Source organism: Nannospalax galili, unplaced genomic scaffold, assembly GCF_000622305.1.
Source record: "Nannospalax galili isolate Female #2095 unplaced genomic scaffold, S.galili_v1.0 scaffold107, whole genome shotgun sequence".
Taxonomy (NCBI): Eukaryota; Metazoa; Chordata; class Mammalia; order Rodentia; family Spalacidae; genus Nannospalax; species Nannospalax galili.
In genome coordinates, this window is record NW_008358490.1 from 2177075 (window position 1) to 2195346 (window position 18272).

The 18272-nt window shown below is 38.7% G+C and overlaps 1 protein-coding gene across 4 annotated transcripts in view; it reads left to right on the plus strand.

Moving 5' to 3' along the window:
- The first annotated feature begins 2760 nt into the window (after window positions 1–2760).
- The window catches only part of Tc2n (tandem C2 domains, nuclear), a 38665-nt gene continuing 23153 nt past the window's right edge, over window positions 2761–18272 (plus strand). The window contains exons 1-3 of one of the 4 annotated variants that reach the window (XM_008821732.3): window positions 2761–2895; window positions 10745–10858; window positions 12712–12942. In XM_008821732.3, the coding sequence (XP_008819954.1) occupies window positions 10792–10858; window positions 12712–12942 (298 nt within the window). In that variant the 5' untranslated portion in view covers window positions 2761–2895; window positions 10745–10791. Of the gene's footprint in view, window positions 2896–3495; window positions 3563–3825; window positions 3841–4431; window positions 4451–10744; window positions 10859–12711; window positions 12943–18272 lie in introns of those variants that run through there. The other 3 variants (XM_029557980.1, XM_029557982.1, XM_029557981.1) reach the window with 3 other exon arrangements.

An 18272-nucleotide genomic window follows, 5' to 3' on the forward strand; every position in this document is an offset into this window, starting at 1 on the left:
TCTTTTGCTGGTTTGAGCTTACATGGGACTTGTGCATGCTGTCACTGTTGCTGTGAATTCATGAGTAACTGACCAGTTGTCTGGAAAACTCTGTTTCCTTGTGGTCATCTACCACCTCTGGCTCTTGCAATCTTTCTACCCCCTCTTTCACAATGATCCCTGAGCCTTGAGGTGCAGAAGTTTGATTATAGATGTCATATTTAGGGATAAGTGCTCTGCAGCCTCTTGTTCTCTGCATGTTGGCCTGTTGAAGTCAATCTAGGACATAATATTTTTCTATCTAATTGAGTACATTGTGAGGATTAGCATGATTCAGTAATGTTGCAAGGTTATCAAGGAATGGGAAGAAAGAAAGTGGAGTAGGGGCCTAGAGAGATGGCTCATCAGTTAAGGGTGTAGACAGCTCTTGTAGAGGACCTGAGTTTGGTTCTCAGCACCCATTTCAGGCAGCTCACAACCACCCGTAACTCCCGCTCCAGTGGGATTATGTGATTTGCCTCCATTGAATAAAGAATTGACGCATGATAAAATATAAACAAAAGTTGTGGATCTACATCCACCCAGATCTATTTTTCTTCTAAGATCTGCTTCAAATAATAACTAATTGGCAACATTAAGAAAGCAAACAAAAAATTTTGCTCAATGTTACAATCACAAGCTTTTTATGGGAAGAGCTTAAATACAAGAACCCAAACAGAGGTACAATAACTTCCATTCATCTTAGCATAGCCTTGCCATTGAGAGTGGTAAAGGAAAGAGGCCCATCTGAAAGAAAACAAGGAAAATGATTTCATGGTTATGCAAGAATTCTATCTACTCACAGAATAGATTCTTCTAAGGAAGTTTTTTTTTTTTTTTTTTCATGGGGCATGTGGAAAAAAACAAAAAACAAAAAACAGGAACAATTCCGGGAGTTCCTGCTCTTGGAACCTCTGCCTCAGTGAAGGTTCAAACTGTTTAGTTAGGGAACTGTCTACTCAGTCCAGTTCAATTGCTGGTTGTTGAACATTCATGCATGCGCTCAGCACATTTGAACAACACTTTTGTGCCCTGTATCATAGCAATTGTTGCAGGAAAGTAAAGCACAGGTAAAGATAAGGTCTTGTCCTTGATAAGTTTCAATTGGTAGATCTAGAAGTTTCTAACCAAGGATATGCTCTATTTAAGGATCAAAATATATATGTATATATATATGTATACACACAAATACATACACAAAGTTCATATCCAAAATTTACTATCTGTACTTGGGCAACCAGTGACTGGCTGACCAGTAATTTTAACTGTAAAAATGAAGGTAAAGTCAGCTACATCACAATTACCACAATTAAATAAGGCTCATGTGAAAGCTTTGTGTAAACAATATAGAACTTCACAAATATTGGTGGCAAATTATTGAAGGTAAATGTACTAGGAATTCCCCACAGTGTTGAACAAAGTGTCTTGGGTCAAATATTAATGTTCAAAGATGGTAATAAGCATTTCTCAAGAAGAGAGTTCTGGGGGCAAATTTGGAAAATTTAAGTAATACATGGAAAAATAAAGTAATACATGGTTCTGGGCCGGGCATGGTGGTGCATGCCTTTAATCCCAGTACTTGGGAGGCAGAGGTAGGCGGATCTTCTTGAGTTCGAGGCCAGCCTGGTCTACATAGTGAGTTCCAGGACAGTTGGGGCTACAGGGAGACCCTGTCTCAAAAAGACAAAAAAAGGAAAAAAAAAGTAATACATGGTTCTTAGGACTGTAAGATGCTGATGTGCATGGGGGAAAATCAAGGAAAAAACTATGCTGTATATCTTTCCCCATAGAGAGGAATCTTTGGATCTACCTTCAACAACCTGGCCTCCCCTATCCCATCATCTCTAGAGTCTTGAGGTTGGCAGAACTGACTTCGAAAAAGGTTAAGTATTTATCTTCAGTATCCATCAGTCTCATCAGATGATCTAGAACTTCAGGTAACAATCACCCAAGCATTGAGACATTCATCAAGAGAGGTAAAAATGTAAAGCACTAGCCAAACTGCCAGTTAGAGGTGGTTCCTGCATAGAACTGAGTGTGGTAGTGGATACTTTTACTATTTCTTCCAGAACATTCCCTGATGGGAGAGCAGTAGAGCAACGAAAGTAACGAGACTTGGGCTGAATCTGAAAGACTTTATAACTAGACTTTTTGTAACAACATTAACAGCCAAGCGACAACACTTCCCATTGAAGAAAAGGGTACAGAACCACCTCTAAGCAGGAAAGACTAATTCTCTGTGCCCAATTCCGACAAGTTCATCACGCCTAGAGCTTTCCCTCTTTACCCCTCAGCACACCTCAGGCCCTGCTCCATTTGATCTTTGTAGAGTGAGCAACAGCAAGAAACTTGGAGCAGAGGAGAGGGCGCAGGAGCACTACAGTGCAGGTAGGTGCTGGCCGGGCTCCATGGACCCCGCCCCTCCGCGAGGACCTCACCAAGGGGCGGGAGGGGCGGGGCGAACCTGGGAAGGGGCGGGGCTATATTGGAAGGCGGGGAATCCTGAGGGGTGGAACAAGTAATTGAAGGGAAGTGGGCGGTCCTCGAGGCACCGAGTGGACCATGGGGCTTTGAGAATGGGCGGGACAGACCGCAGGAGGGGCGGGGCAGACCCTAGAAGGGGCGGGACTGTGCCGGGAGGCGGGGAAACCTGAGGCGAAGGGGCGGGGCCCGGGCGGCCCTGAGGGGGGGAGGGGATGAGGCGCTAGGGGCGGGGCGAGGGGGCGTGGCCACGCGAGGTGCGGGGAGTCCTCGCCCCCGGCCCCCGCTGAGGCAGAGCGCCGGTCCCGGCCACAGGTAGCGAACCCGGACCGTTCGGCACCGCCTCAGCACGTGAGGAGACGTGCGGAGGACCGCTGGACCTCCGGCGCCCATCAGGTGCGCTTCCTCCTCCTGTCCGGGTTCTGGGCGGCTGCGGGGCGTTGGGGAGAGCGGGCCTGTCCCCGCGGAGCCTCCGTCGAGTGTCGCGGTGACCTGGGTCCCCGGGCGCTCCCCGAGTCTCCTGCGGCGCTGAGACCTGAGCGAGGCTTGGGCGCTCCGAGGTGGGCGGGCGTAGTGGGCTGCGGGGCTGCAGCCGCGCGGGGACTGTGCGCTCGGGTTTGGCGGGAAGAGGAGGCGGGAGCAGCTGGACGAGGTCTTCCTGAACTTTCTGCAAAGCGCAGTCCACCTGGCCCTTCGCCAGGCCAGATTCCACCTGCTCCGCCTTGTCTCTTCCTGCAACGACTTTCCTTCGCCATAGGGAGGTAGACCAGAACTGGGGGTGTTCACCTCATAACGTCGGGCAGACGCCGAGCCACGCATGATTTCTTGAGAAAATTTAAAACGAAGCGAGTAAAAGAATTGGCTTTTGTAACGAGTATATTTGGCTTCTCCCAGAATTTTTGCCTGCTGAAGATTTTACCATGCAACTTCATCTTGGCGAAAACTTTTACTAGAAGGAAATGTTAATATTGCTTGCCCCTGAGATTTATTTTTTTGCCATCTTTGTATTTGGGGGCGGGGAGCTGCTAGTGGATATTTTACCTTCATAACTGAGGGCGAAAAGGTAATCAAACTTTATTCTTAAAGAAAAAAGTTAAAATAGGTCTTGAATTTGACTTCACTTGAATTACCGTGAATAGATCTCATTGAGAGGTTCATTCAGTTTGGAAGAAAATGAGGTTACGATTCTGCTCGGCCATCCGAGCTGCATTGCTGCCTAGTTGGCAGTTAGATTGATCCATATCGGGTTTTTCCTAAGTCAGACTCTTAAGTATGGAAAGCGACGGTGCGTGTGTGGCAGTTCACCCCGTAAGGGTGCAGGAAAACACCCAAAAGTACAGAGTAAGAGACCAAGATGGGGACAGGAACCTTTTAAGTGGTGTGTGGAGACGACCAAGGAGGCCATGGGAGAGATTTGAGGATAAATGAGGACTCAGAGGAGACAGTGAGATCCAGAGTTAGGACCGGAGAGTTTTGATGACAAAAGTCTGTTCGGGAATGACGTGAGTCAGAAGGATCAGGAAATTAAGTGCCTATTGTATTGGCTTTGGTAGTTGGGAGGGGGTCTTTGCCTTCAGCAAGCCTAATTTAAGTAAAACATAAGGGCAGAAGGCAAATTTGAATGCATTTGTGTTGGAAATGTGTATTTTGAGAAAAATTAGAGAGGTGACAGTGGGGAGGTAATCGTGAGTGCGGAAAGAATATAAGGGCTGTAGAATGGCTTTTTGTTATAGCACATTATCCTCTCTCCTGATTAAATCCTGGAGGTTGACAACAGTAGCGAAGCCTATTAACTAGCACTGTTCATAAAGTATGAAAACTATTTCACTAGCATACTGGGTTCAGGAGTTGCCATCAGCATTTACATCACAAACATGAACTGTATTGTGCTGTATTTCACCTGGTCTTTGATACTCCCAACGTGCTTTTTAAAGTCATTTGACTCCTTCAGGTATGTCTTAATTTTTCTTCTAAAAATCTTTTGTAGAAATCGGATATTTTTACGAAATCACAGTCATCACATATACCAGCTAGAACAATTGCTTCAATATGCATTCAAAGGAAAATGCTCTTTGATTAAATTTTCTGTACAATAAGTTTCACTTTAATCTCCAGTGAAAGTTTTTTTGTTGTTCTAAAGTTCAGGCTAAAACTTGATTAATATATTACTTAGGAGTGTGAAAATTATGGTTCAAATGGGAAAGTCTGACTAAGCCAGGTGTCCTAGAACTAGGACTCTGATACTGTGCTGGTGGGAGTTTAATTTGGTGCAACCATTTTGACTGTATATACTAAAGAAATGTGATGAGCTGTATTCAAACAGCTACCCAACAAAATTCTAGAAAATATAAACCAATGTGACAGAAAATACATTAGTTTTTTTTTTTTTCTTGAGGATACAATGAGAGAAAATAAAGAGGTTAGGTTAAAAAGCACCATGAAGTACCTTTGGAGGATAATGGATATATTGATCTATTGGGTTGTGATGATACTTTCACAGAAATGCACGTATATGACTTATTGTCTGTTTTAAATATGTGCAATTTATTATGGGCCAATTGTACACTGATAAAACTATAAGAAAGCAAATAAAAATAAAGAGAGGGGGCTGGGCATGGTGGCGAACACAGTTAATCTCATCACTTGGAAGGCAGAGGCAGATGGATCTCTGTGAGATTGAGGCCAGCCTAGTCTACATAGTGAGTTCCAGGCCAGCTGGGGCTACAGGGAAACCCTATCTCAAACCCCTACCCCCCAAAAAGCTGTTTTGTAATATCATTACAATCCGTGTTTCTTTATATCTGTGTGCACAGATTTTCTTAAATCTAAGAATAGAATTGTGGGTCTAGTTTTTCTAGATAATAACTGAATTATTTTGTACAGTGCTTGTATCAGATGTACCTTCACGAATAAGTGTTAGCTCTGTTCTTATCATTACATTCGTAATTACCTGAATTTTTTTCTTTTTGAAAATCTAGCGGGTGAAAAATAGTATCCCATTAAGGGTTTAATTTACATTTATTTAACTGTTGATGATGCTGAACCTTTTATGGTTCTTCTATGAGGAATCTGTTTATATCTTTTTCTTTGCTGTCATTTCTAGATATTCTTTATATCTTCTTGAAATGGATCCCATATCAGTTACGAATGTGGCAAATAAATGTCTTTTCTCCATATCTAGCTTGTCTTTGTACTTTCTCTGTAGTGTCTTTTATTTTTAATTTTTAAAATACTTTATTTAAATTTTAATGTGTATGAGTGTATTGCCTGCATGTGTATAAGTGCACCTGTGCTGTGCAATGCCCGTGGAGGTCAGAAGGTGTTGAATCCCCTGGAACTGGCATCACAGACAGTTGTTAACTGCCATGTGAGTGCTAGGAATTGAACCTGGGTCCTCTGCAAGAGCAGTCAGTGTTTTTAAGCACTGAACCATCTCTCCAGTCCCCTCTGTAGTGTCTTTTATTGAACACACTCTATAGTTTGAAATAGTTGACTGTGTCAATTTCTTTATGTTTGTACTTTTCATCTCTTGTTTAATCTTTCCCTTTCTTTAGCTCATAAAAGCATAGTCTGTTTTCTGCTGAAAGCTTAAAAACATTACCCTTCAGAGTATGTATAGAACATCTTTGTGCCATCTCAATTTTTCTGTAAGCCTAAAACTACTATAAAAATAGCCTATTAAAAATGATGTCAGGGCCAGGGAGATGACATACGAGGTAAAAGTGTTACAAAAGTCTGAAGACCTGAGTTTTGACCCTTGGTATCCAGGGAACCTGTGTAAAAAAACTGGTGCGTTTGTAATCCCAGAACTCCTAAGATGAAACGGGAGGGCAAACTTGGAAAATCTGCCAGATGCTTGTTGGTCAGCTAGCCTGGGGTATCTAATATAGTAACAGAAACAGGACAGACCCTGCCTCAAAACAAGGTGGAAGGAGAGAACCAACTCTCTAAGAGCTGTTCTCTTACCTCCACAAATACAGGGTAGTACATGTGTACCCTCGAGTGCACACATATAATAAATAAATGAGTGAATTTTGAGAAATGATGTCACTTTCTGGAGCCCACAGCAGGAGGCCAACTAGGTTATATAGCTACTCCAAGCCCAGCCTGAACTACATAATAGCAAGACCTTGTTCTAAAAATCCAGAGCTAAAGGTACTCTATTGTAAACCTGTCCTAACTCATGAGAGTTAATTTTAATTTGAAAAGTAAATGTGAGAGTTTATAAGTTGCAGTGTTTGGAATAACCTTTACATTGAAAATGACTAAGAATGCTATATTTAAAAAACTAAAACTAATAGCACTCCAGAGGCAGAGGCAGGCGTATGTCTGTGAGTTCAAGGCCAGCCTGGTTTATGTAGCTAGTACCTAATGGTAAAATGCCGAAGAGCTAAGAGAGTCAGAAATGTGAGAGAGTGAGGAGTTCTTAAGTCCTGCTTGCTTAACTAGGCGAACTTAATGGACACAACTAGAACTTGGGGTATTTGCAGGGCTATGAGGATAGTTGGAAGTCAGCCAGGGCTCCTTCAAGCTAGGGAGAGAGTTTCTGCCCCTAAGTCTGGGACCTCAGAGGGCTGACTTGTCAGGAAAGGAATGAAGAAATCATTCTACCTTCTTAAAGAAAACTGCAAAGAAAGTTGCCTTGATGCCTGCTAGAATAGAGGGAGGGAAAAGTCTGTCCTTGGGAAGTCATGACATCAAATACATCATGGGGGAAATTTACCCTTGGTGGTCTAAAAAAAAATTAAAGATGTGAACTTTTTTAACCTTTTGTTAAAAAGATCTAATTTGCATGAAATTCACCTTGTTGAAGTATACCATGCAGAGAACAATCGTGGTTTCCTCAAAAGAAATCTTGTGCCAGTTTATATTATAGTAACTCCCCACTTCCTTCTCGTCCAGCTTTTGGCAACCACAGTTTACTTCACATCTATGGATTTGCCTATGAATAGAACCGTATCATGTGGTCTTTGTGTCTTGCTTCTTTCACTTAGCATAATGTTTTCAAAATGTATCCATGTTGTAGCATGAGTCAGTACTTCTATCTTTTTTATGGTTGAATAGTACCCTCTGTATAGACAAATACATGTCTCATTTTACTTTTTCATTAATCAGATGGATGTTTGGACTATTTCTGGGTTTTTTTACCTTTCTGAATAAGGCTGCTATGAACAATTTTATTCAAGATTTTACATAAATATACAGTTTCTGGCTTGAACTTGCACAGGTCTTGGGCAGGCTGTCACAACTGCTATGAGTTCATATGTGCACCTGCCTTGCTGTGTCCAGAAACAATGTTTCCTTGTATTCATCCACAGACTCTGGGTCTTAAAATCTTTGTACCCCCTTTTCTGCAATGATCTCTGAGTCCTGGGAGGAAGAGATTATGATATAGGTGTCCCATTTAGGGCTGAGCATTCTGCTGTCTCTTGTTCTCTGCACCTTGATCAGTTATGGATCTCGATGTAAATTGTCATCTACTGCCCAAAGAAGGATACCCAAGAATATATATATGGGCAGCACAAATTGGTTTAGATGGGTTAAAAAAAAAAAAGGATACAAAGTAGGGTGGGTTGGGAAGGGGTGTGGATCCGGGAGAAGTTGGAGGTAAATATGATCAAGATACATTGCATGAAATTCTCAAAGAACTAATAAAAAATGAGGGGGAAAAGAAAAAAAACTAGTTTCTATTCTCATAGGTATATTAAACCAGGAACAAAATTCCTGGGTTCTGTGATAACTTTATGTGAAGCTTTTGAGGAACACTGTGGTGTTTTGTTTTGCTTATTTGTTTTTTAAATGATGCTGCAAATAGAAATTTTCACATCATAAAACTTTGTTTCAGTCACAAAATTGCTTTTAAATATGTAAGGTATATATGCCAAAAAAAAAAAAAAAAAAAGAATTTCACGTTTAGACTTGGTTTCTTCCCTGGGTAGCTCATAAGTATGTGAAACTATTACACTTTTTTTTAAATTCAGAATTTTAAACTTTTGGTCTCAAGCATTTTAGACAAAGGATACTCTGTATATATGTATGTCATATGTTAGTATGCATAGATATATATGCACACTTTTGTGTGTGTGTGGTACTGGGGATCAAATCTAGGGCTTTGTAGACACTGGCAAGTGCTCTGCCACTGAGCTCTACATTCCACGCTTACACACACACCCCTTTGCATAGTAGAAAACACAGTAATCAAAGCAAAAAGAAAATGACAAACTGAAAGAACTTTTCTCTCTTACATCATGGACACTAATCTCTAAAATACATAAAAAGCTTCTAAAATTAGTAAAGAAAAAGACCCAATTCCTTTATAAAAGGGGAAGTGGGAGATAATGAACAGTGAATTCATAGAAACAGCTATAATTTAGCCCTGTATAAAAAGATGCCCAACATCAAGCAGGGTGACACGGCACATGACTTTTAATTAATAATTTAACTCCAGGCAGAGTCAGCTGGAGCTCTGTGAGATCAAGGCCAGCCTGATCTATATAACAAGTTCCAGGCCAGTTGTAGCTGTGGGAAGACCGTGTCTCAAGAAGAAAACAAACAGAAAAGATGCCCAACATCTGTAATAAAATTAATTCAAATTCAAGCAACAAAGGGCAATCATTTCTTACCTGTCACATTGACAAAGATACAGCATTTCGGCAACACTTTTTGTTGATGGCAAACAGTGACTTTATATAGTTTTATTGGGGATATGAAATGATAAAGAATTCAGAGACAAATTTAGCGCTACAAGCAAAATTACACATATGTACCTCTTGGCCCAGTAGTCCTAGTTTTACAAATTTATATAGAGAACTATCTGAGTAATATATGTGCAGAGCTAGTGGTGCTGTTTCTAATAGCGAAAGATGTAACAATCCAAATTTTATCTTGAGTTCAAAACTAAAAAGTTGAAACCATAGGGGAAACTTAGTTACTAAGTATTTTAAATTTTTTTCATGTTGCTGATATTAAACTTTGTATGATATTACTTTTATGGTTGTGTTTTTTAAAAAGTGTCCTTTAGGAATGTTTGATGCATTATAATTCATTTTATTTCCTGTTCATTTTAATACTTGAACTGATAAATCTTCAGCCAGTGAGAGCCTCTCAACATTAACTCCTGAGGCCTTCTGCCACATCTTTTAGTGATTACTATTTAAGTATTTTGGATTAAATTATATGACTGAAATTTATTTCACAGTAGCCCAAAGGGCCAGGCATGGTGACACACACTTGTAATTCCAGCTCTTGGGAGGTAGAAACAGGTATATAGATCTCTGTGAGTCTGAGGCCAATGTGGTCTACATAGCAAATTCCAGACCAGCCAGGGCTAGGAAGTGAGTCAGTCTCTCTCTCTCTCTCTCTCTCTCTCTCTCTCTCTCTCGCTCTCCCTCTCTCTCCCTCTCCCTCTCTCTCCCTCTCCCTCTCTCTCCCTCTCCCTCTCTCTCCCTCTCTCTCCCTCCCTCCCTCCCTCCCTCCCTCCCACACACACAAACCCAAACAAACAAACCCCCAAATAACCTAAAAATATAGGGTAGGTGAAAGATAAAAACGAAATAAGATTTGCCATGAGTTGATAATTGTTCAGTCTGAGTGATTTGGGTTTTGTTGTCCTGGATTCTCTTGCGTGTGTTTAAAATCGCCTACCAAAATGTATGGAGTTTAAGTAGGTATAAATGAAGAGAGTTCCTTTGGAATAAAAACGTTGAGATCAGGGTGGGAAAATGGACATGAATCTTATAGAAAACGTCCCATTTGCACTGTATTGCTTTGTAGTCTCTCTTTCTCAGAATATAAGTGATAGAGTATTTAAGATACAGTTTTTCTGTTAGTTTAATTCTAAGGATTAAGATAACATAAAGTTTATAGCAATTTGTTTATAGGCCCCAATTACAAGGATTTTTGAGTATGAAAATAATTGATAGGAAGTGAATTTTTCTCATATTCTTTATGATAGATATATTTTTTTCAAATTTTGCTTGGGTATAAGTTTAGATATATCAGATGTTAAGAGAAAGGTGAAAAGGTCATCTTTTTCAAATTATAATATTAAAATTGTTCATTTAATATTTTCTAGATTGCTGTTCTGATGGCTTTTAAGGATCCTAGGTTATATAAAATCATATATGGAAACCAAAAAGTCTATCTTCCTTTTAAATATTTTTTGTTTCAGAGCCATTATTACATATTAAACAGATAATATGATTTGTTTAGTCATAGAGTTTTATGCTTTCTCATCTACCAACAGGTTGATACTAAAATTGGAAGTTTTCTGGATATTAGAAATTGAATGTAATGGCAGCAGAATTTATAAAGAGTTGTTGTAGAGGATGTTTCTATGGTGAAACAGAAAAGCACAAGTGTGAGTATTGTTTTGATTTCAGTATATTAGTGACTTATTGTGACATTTGTAACACAAGGATAAGTTAAGAATGTTTTCTAACTTTGGGAGGGAAGGCAAATCAGGAACACATGCTAGGCTGTTCTACAACTCTCAAGGACCCTGGAATATAGAGGAGAGACTGGTTTATACAAGCCAAGAAACAACCCTGGAGATCACTATGAAGAAGATAGCATTTGCTGTGGAAGCCCTAGTAGGATTTTAGCAAGTGAGTGGGAAAGAGGAAGCACAAGAATGTGAGAGTTGGACGTGGGCAGGTGAACTGAATAATATGGACAAAGGTAAGGAGACAAGTGTGTTTGGGAATTTATATACAGTACATTTAAAATGTCTTTTGTGAATTAATGATCAATGAGGAAGAAGCTTATAGCTTTGTCAAGACCTACATTCATAAGGCACCCCTAGACTAGATACTTCCCTTTCTGTTGCATGGTTTCTTATGTTTTCAAGGTTGTAACTAGACCTTTATTTTTCTATGGCTCTTTCTTATATTTCCTAGTATATAACAGAATGAAGGCTTGTTAGTCCATCTTATGATGCCAATAACATGATACCACTGAATATTACAAACTGGTTAAGAGGTTTATTTTCCCCCACAGTTCTGAGTTCAAAGGTGATGATGGCCTTCTTGCTGACAGCTTCCTGAGGCAGTGCAGGGTATCATTTGATGAAAAAGCAGGGAGTGAACATACATAATCTGGTCTTTCTCCCTCTTAGAAAGCTATTGGCATTCAGTTATGGGAGCTTCGCCTCCTAAAGGCTTCACTTCTAAATACATAATTCAGTATACATTTCTACAGTGGGTATTAATAGCCTTACAATAGGGATTGAGGATTAATTCCCTTACAATGAAGATTAAACTTTAGCACATGATGTCTTGTGGGATATATTTAAGTTATTTCTAGTCCATAGCAGAGGGATTTCTTTTACATTAAAACATTCCATAAATTCTTACAGTATGGTCGCTGTACTTTTATTCATTCTACAGTTAATACTAGATACGTGAAGGTTAATTGTCCCTTTGCACCCTCTCTTAGGTTATGCAGCTATGCATATATATTTTAGAGAATTAGATAAAATGGTCTATAGAAACTGGGACAGGGAGAGTTGATACTATGATAAATATCTAGAATCAGTGTACATTTATTTTGTGATTTGGTGGACATTTTTGTAGACTTGGAGACTTTTAGCTTCTTCTCAGAATTGATTTGCATATCTAAGACTCAGGTTCACCAGTAATATTGATAAGAATTGCTTCATTGATAGTATTTTTAAGCAGCCAGAGTTTTACTTAAAGCATTATTAATTTTACTTTGAAATAATGTTGTTTTCCATCAGTGAACTCCTGTGGAAATGACTCTAAAAACTGCTTTTATCATTATAATTATGTAACGTGCTTTGCCAAAATGTACTAATTGCTTAAACATTGGTTGGCCAAAATTAATATAGAGTCCAGAAGTACTTGTTTGAACCCAAGAGTAGCTTTTTATGTATTAGGGTGTTCTCTAAAATTATTTTAAAAGTACCAAGCATTCAAAAACAAATAAACAAAAAGCTGGGCATGGTGGCACATGCCTTTAGTCCCAGCACTCAGAGACAGGGGGATATCTGTGAGTCTGAGGCCAGCCTGGTCTACATAGTGAGTTCCAGGCCAGCTGGGGCTAACAAGGAGACCCTGTATCAAAAAAACAAAAACCAAACCAAATAAAACAAAAACCAAAATAAAACTAAGCATTCTAGAGTTAGATTGTCACATAAAAATACATATGCATACTGTGACTTTTTTTTTGCTTTCTCTCTTTTTTTTAATGCAGTTTCTGTGGAAACAGACTTTAAAGCACCAGTCTCAAATAGCCAAACTACTGTGTGCATACCTCCATTGACTTCTGTGTATGTAAAGCCTCAAGTTGGCTGTACTGAGGATTATTTGCTTTCCAAATTACCGTGTGATGGCAAAGAAGTGCCATTTGTGGTGCCCAGGTTTAAGTTGTCTTATATTCAGCCCAGGACACAAGGAACTCCTTCACATCTGGATGAACTGGAAGGTAAACAGTGAAATGACAAAATTTAGAAATCAACATGGAGCTAATCCTAGCACTCAGGAGGCAGAGATGGGGGATCTCTGGGAGTTCCAGGGCAGCCAGGGTTACATGGTGAGACCCTGTCTCAAAATCAAACCAAACCAAAGCAAATATCAACATGGAACATTTAATTACTATTTATTGCTGTTATTTTGATCTTTCATATCTTTCATACAAAATGTATACAAAATTGTGTTGTGATTTTTGTAAGTTTTTTCTTTGTATTGAGGAGCTTAATGTACAATATTTTTTAAATGTCCCATTGTGAAATCTGATCACAATAGAGCACATTTATATATGGTTTGGCTTTTTAGAAAGATTTTTTTTATTTATGTGTATGTGTGTGTGTCTGAGTGTACCATGTGAGTGTGGGTGCCCACGGAGGCTAGAAGAGATGTCAGATGCCTTGGAGCTAGGTTACAAGTGGTTGTGAGCTGCCCAATGTGGGTGCTGGGAACAAAACTTGGGTCCTCTGGAAAAGCAGCAAGTGCTCTTAATCTCTGAGCCGTCTCTTTAGCCCCTACAGTTTAACCTTAAAAAATGTATTATCCTTTACATACCTAGAAAGAAAAAAGTAAAAGAATTTGATCTGTAAACAAAGAAACAGAACTAGTTTATCTACCATTTTCTAAAACTTGATGCAGTAAGAAATAGGAAACAGTAAATGGTTCTTTCTCTTTCCCTCTCCCTCCCTCCCTCCATCCCTTCCTCCCTCCCTCCCTCCCTCCCTTCTTTCTCCCTTTCCCTCCCCCCTTCCTTCATCAGCCTAGACCCCAGACTAAATACCTATATGAATAAGATAGAGCCATTGGCTAAGATTTTGCTCGTTATAGAGGACAGTAGACTAATAAAGATAAAATGAAACCTCATGTAGCTTTTGTTTTTGAAAAATAATTTGTTCATTTAAACACTGTCAGTTCACAGTAGCTTTTTTTCCCTTCAAAATTTTATTAGAAAAATTTCAAACATACAAAAAAGTTAATAGAACTTATCAGTAATTACCTGTATGTCTACCATTTAAATTCTTCCATTAGCATTTTACTAGGCTTGTTTTTATCACATATCTATATAACTATCCTGTCCAGTGTTAATCCTCTTTTTTGGGAAGGGATGGGAGGTAAATGAATTGTAGCCATCAATACACTTCCTCTAAATACTTATCATTTACCAAAATTTAGTGCTCTGCTTGCAGTTTTCTTTTAACATAAATCTTATGTGCATTGTGCTTTCCAAGCATATTGTTGAATTTAGTATTTGTTGTTTTGAGTATGTATTTGTTGGTCATTCACAAACATGTATAACAATATATTCTAATCCCATATCAAGAGATATAGTACTTGTCCACATTTTTTTATGTTTTGTCCTCTCTTTCTTCCTCCTCTGGAATTCTGATTACGCATATTTTGACCTTATGATATTGTTTTATGAATCTCTGAGACTGTCCTCAGTAATTTTTTATTAGTTTGATGTTAACTGGCCTATTTTCAAGTTCATGGCCTCTCTGTTATCTCCATACTGGTAAGTTTATCTACTGAATATTTTTTTAGACAGTGCATATTAGAATTTGTATTTGGTTCATTTTTGTACTTTTAATTTTCTCCCTGCAACTTCCTACTATGTTGTTATAAACTTATTTTTTATGTCTTTAAGCTATTGATAGTGGTATATCTGTGTGAATGTCAATATCTAGGTCATCCGTTTAGGTTTAGGCTCCTTCAGTCACCTTTTTTTTCCTCGAGAATCAGTCACAATTTTCAGTTTCCTAGTATATGACTAATTTTTGGATTATATTCTAGATATTGGGTATTATTGTGGAGACTAGATTTGGTTGCATCGTGGAGATCCTACTTCCCTCTTTTCCTCTCTGCCTTCATTCCTCTCTCCCTTTAGACTTGCAACTTAGTTGAACTTCGATTACAGATGCTGCCTTGGATGGCAGCCCTTGAATTTTGGTTCTGGGATCAGCCAGATATTTGAGTGGACTTCCCTCACGGAATTTGTGATGCTGTCCTTTCCAGGATTCCCACCTTTCTTTCCAGCATCTCTGGTTGCCTGGAATGTTCCCCTCTGGTATCTGCCAGTTTTGCTATTGGAGTTTTATGCATACTGTATAGTGTCAGCTTTGGCTAAGCTAAGAGTCATCTGAAATGGATAACTCACTTTGTGTATTACCTTTTTCTAAGTGTCAGATCCTGTCAAGAACCTACACTACTTTTCTTTGTACTTTAGTTCTGTCTAGGGATTTTATTTGGTTTTAAAGCTAGAGTTTATCATTATCTGTAGGACATGTTGGGTTTGTTGCAATAGGAATGATTTTTTTCCTTTATTTTTATTTTATGTGCATGAGTGTATTGCCTGCATGTAAGTGCACCTGTGTTGTGCAGTGCCTGCTGAGGACAGAAGAGGGCATCCGATCCTCTGGACTGGAGCTATGTAGGGTTGTTGGCTGTCATAAGGGTGCTGGAATTCAAACCCAGGTCTTCTGCAAGAACAGCCAGTGCTCTTAACCACTGAGCCATCTCTCCAGCACCGATTTTTTTTTCTTTAAGAAAGAAAAATGAACCCAATGTCTAGCCCTACCACCTTATTTTGCACATATCAAGTGTCTCTCAAAAATAGTTTTAGAAAATTCTGGCTGACAAAGTATCTCAGTAAATTCATCTTTCTCTCTTTTTTACTTACATTTATTGATTGATGGTATGTGTATGTGAGCATACATCTGGAAGTCAATTCTCTCCTACCATGTGGGTCCTGAGGATTGAATTCAGATTATCACACTTGATGGCAAGTGCTGAACCATCTCACCAGCCCCATCTTTCTCTTTTCTTTTGTACCTGTTAAAAATATTGAACATTTTTAAAATTGAAATTGAACTATACAAGCATTCTCGTAATCTTATTCCTGTCATATATTGTGAGCATGTTTTTATATTCATTGCTTTTAATGACTCCATAGTATCTTATCATATGGATGTGTCATAGTTTATTTACTAAATCTTCTATCTCTAGACATATGGAGTGTTTTATATATTATTTTCGTAATTAAAAAAAGTAAGAAATATATAGCAGTATATGGTAGGCTCTCGTTTTCTTTCTCATGCTCTACTAGAAAACAAATTGAGAATTTCATACATGCATATAAGGTGTTTTGATCAAATCCATGCCTACTCCCTCCCCTCCAACTCCTCCCATATCTCCCCATAACTTTTTTTCTGACAACTTCATGTACTCATTGTTTCTTTTTGTTTTTTTTAAATGGGGCTTTTTGCTTCTATAACATTCCCCTGTCTGAAGAGGTAACCCTAAAATCTTTTAGGGATTAGATAAAAGATCCCAAATACTTTTGACATTTCTGGCCTTTGGAACAGAGTACGTTGCTAAGAGGCCCAAGGACATTAGGACTTTTAGCCAAGAAACCAATAAGAATAGGAGGTAGGAATTGGCTAGGCAATTAGGGTAAAAAGACCCCAAAACAAATTGAATTTTGAGCTACATGGTTAAAAGAAATTATCTAACTCTTAAATTTTAGGCCCATTGAAAACGTTGGAAACCATCTAATTTTAATATGTTAGATAGAAAATTACCTAGTTAGACATAAGAAAGTAGTTTTGAAACCTAATCATAGAAGTAAAATATGTGTATATCTGTGTGCATGTGTGAATGATGGGATGAGGTGGAGGAGAAAATTCTGAAATGATAGACTACTATCTAAACTTTTTCAAGTATTAGAAAGTTGTTTTGTTGCATCATCTACTTGATAATGGGGCTAATTACAACTGTCTCTTAATGGTTTGAGAACAGACTTCACCATTAGCGTTCTGCTCTCCTGTGTCATGTGCCTACTTACCAGTCCTTGAGTGATAGGTGAATAGGCATTTTGAATTAAGAAAAAATTTTTAAAGATTTATTTATTATTTATATGTATAAGTGTTTTACCTGTATGTATGTATATATACCACATGTGTCTGTTGCCCACAGAGGCCAGAAAATGGTGTTGGATTCCCTGGAACTGTAGTTATGTATGGTTGTGAGCCATCATGTGGATGCTGGGAACAGAATTTGGGTCCTCTGCAGTAGCAGCAAGTGCTGTAGCCATATCGCCAGCTCCTGAATTAAAAAAAATTATGTTTTTCAAGAGGTGTAAACCATCATGTAACTTTACATTTAGCTTTATAGCACTGTAGTTAAATAACTGAGAGAAATTCTGCTTGAACCTTAGATATCACTGTATATTGTCTGAGGGAAAAATTTGAATTGTCTAGTGGCTTACTTATATAAAGGAAAAATGAAATAAGAATACTGTTGTATTTTAGGAGTATTTTATAAAGGCAATGAGTGTCTTTGATGCTGTTACTCTTGAAAGAATTCTTACAAATGATTAATGCCACTCTTTACCATAAACTAAGACTTTTCTATTAGCAGTGCTTGTATGCTAAATGATTTAAGTGTTAGTTTATAAAATATACAAGCAATGACCCTCAGACATCAGAGCTCCTCAGTGCCTCTCTGCCCCTGTGCTGTAGTTGGATTATATACACAGTGTTATTTGAACCAGGTGAGGATAAAATTTCACCTCATATTCCATATTTTTCTTTATGAATTCAGTATAAAATCACTCCTTCTATCATTTAGCCTAATTCAGGAAATACTAGTTTATACTATGGGTTTCATTTTAGTTAGGACAAAAAGAATCAAAGACAGCAATGTACACCTTTTTATAAATTTGTGTGTGTGCATGAATGTGTATACAATTTTATGTATGTGCATGTTTGTATGCACATGTGCATGTGAATGTGTGTGCCCATATGTGCACTTGCTTGTGGAGGTCAGAGGTTGACATCCATTGTCTTCTATTGCTTTCCACCTTGTTTTCGAGAGAAAGTTTCTCCCCGAGTCCAGAGCTCACTGACCATCTAGATTAACTGCCCAGCCAACTCTGGGGAATCTTGCCTGTCTCTGCCCTCCCAGGGCTAGGGTGACATAGGCTCCACTACACCTGGCTTTTTCCCTCAGGTTCTCATGCTTGAATGTCAGGAATTTACCAACTGAGCCATCTTCTCAGCCCTTAAACCCTTTAAAAGAATGTTTATGCACGTATACAGCACGTGTGTATAGGTACATGTGTGAGTGCATGAGTGTGTGTGTGTGTGTGTGTGTGTGTGTGTGTGTGTGTGTGTGTGTTTAGACCACAGGTCAACATCAAGTGTCTTCCTCAATGCTCTCCACCTTATTTTAAAAAATATTTTATTTATTATTTTTATTTTATGTGTATGAGTGTTATACCTGTATGTGTGT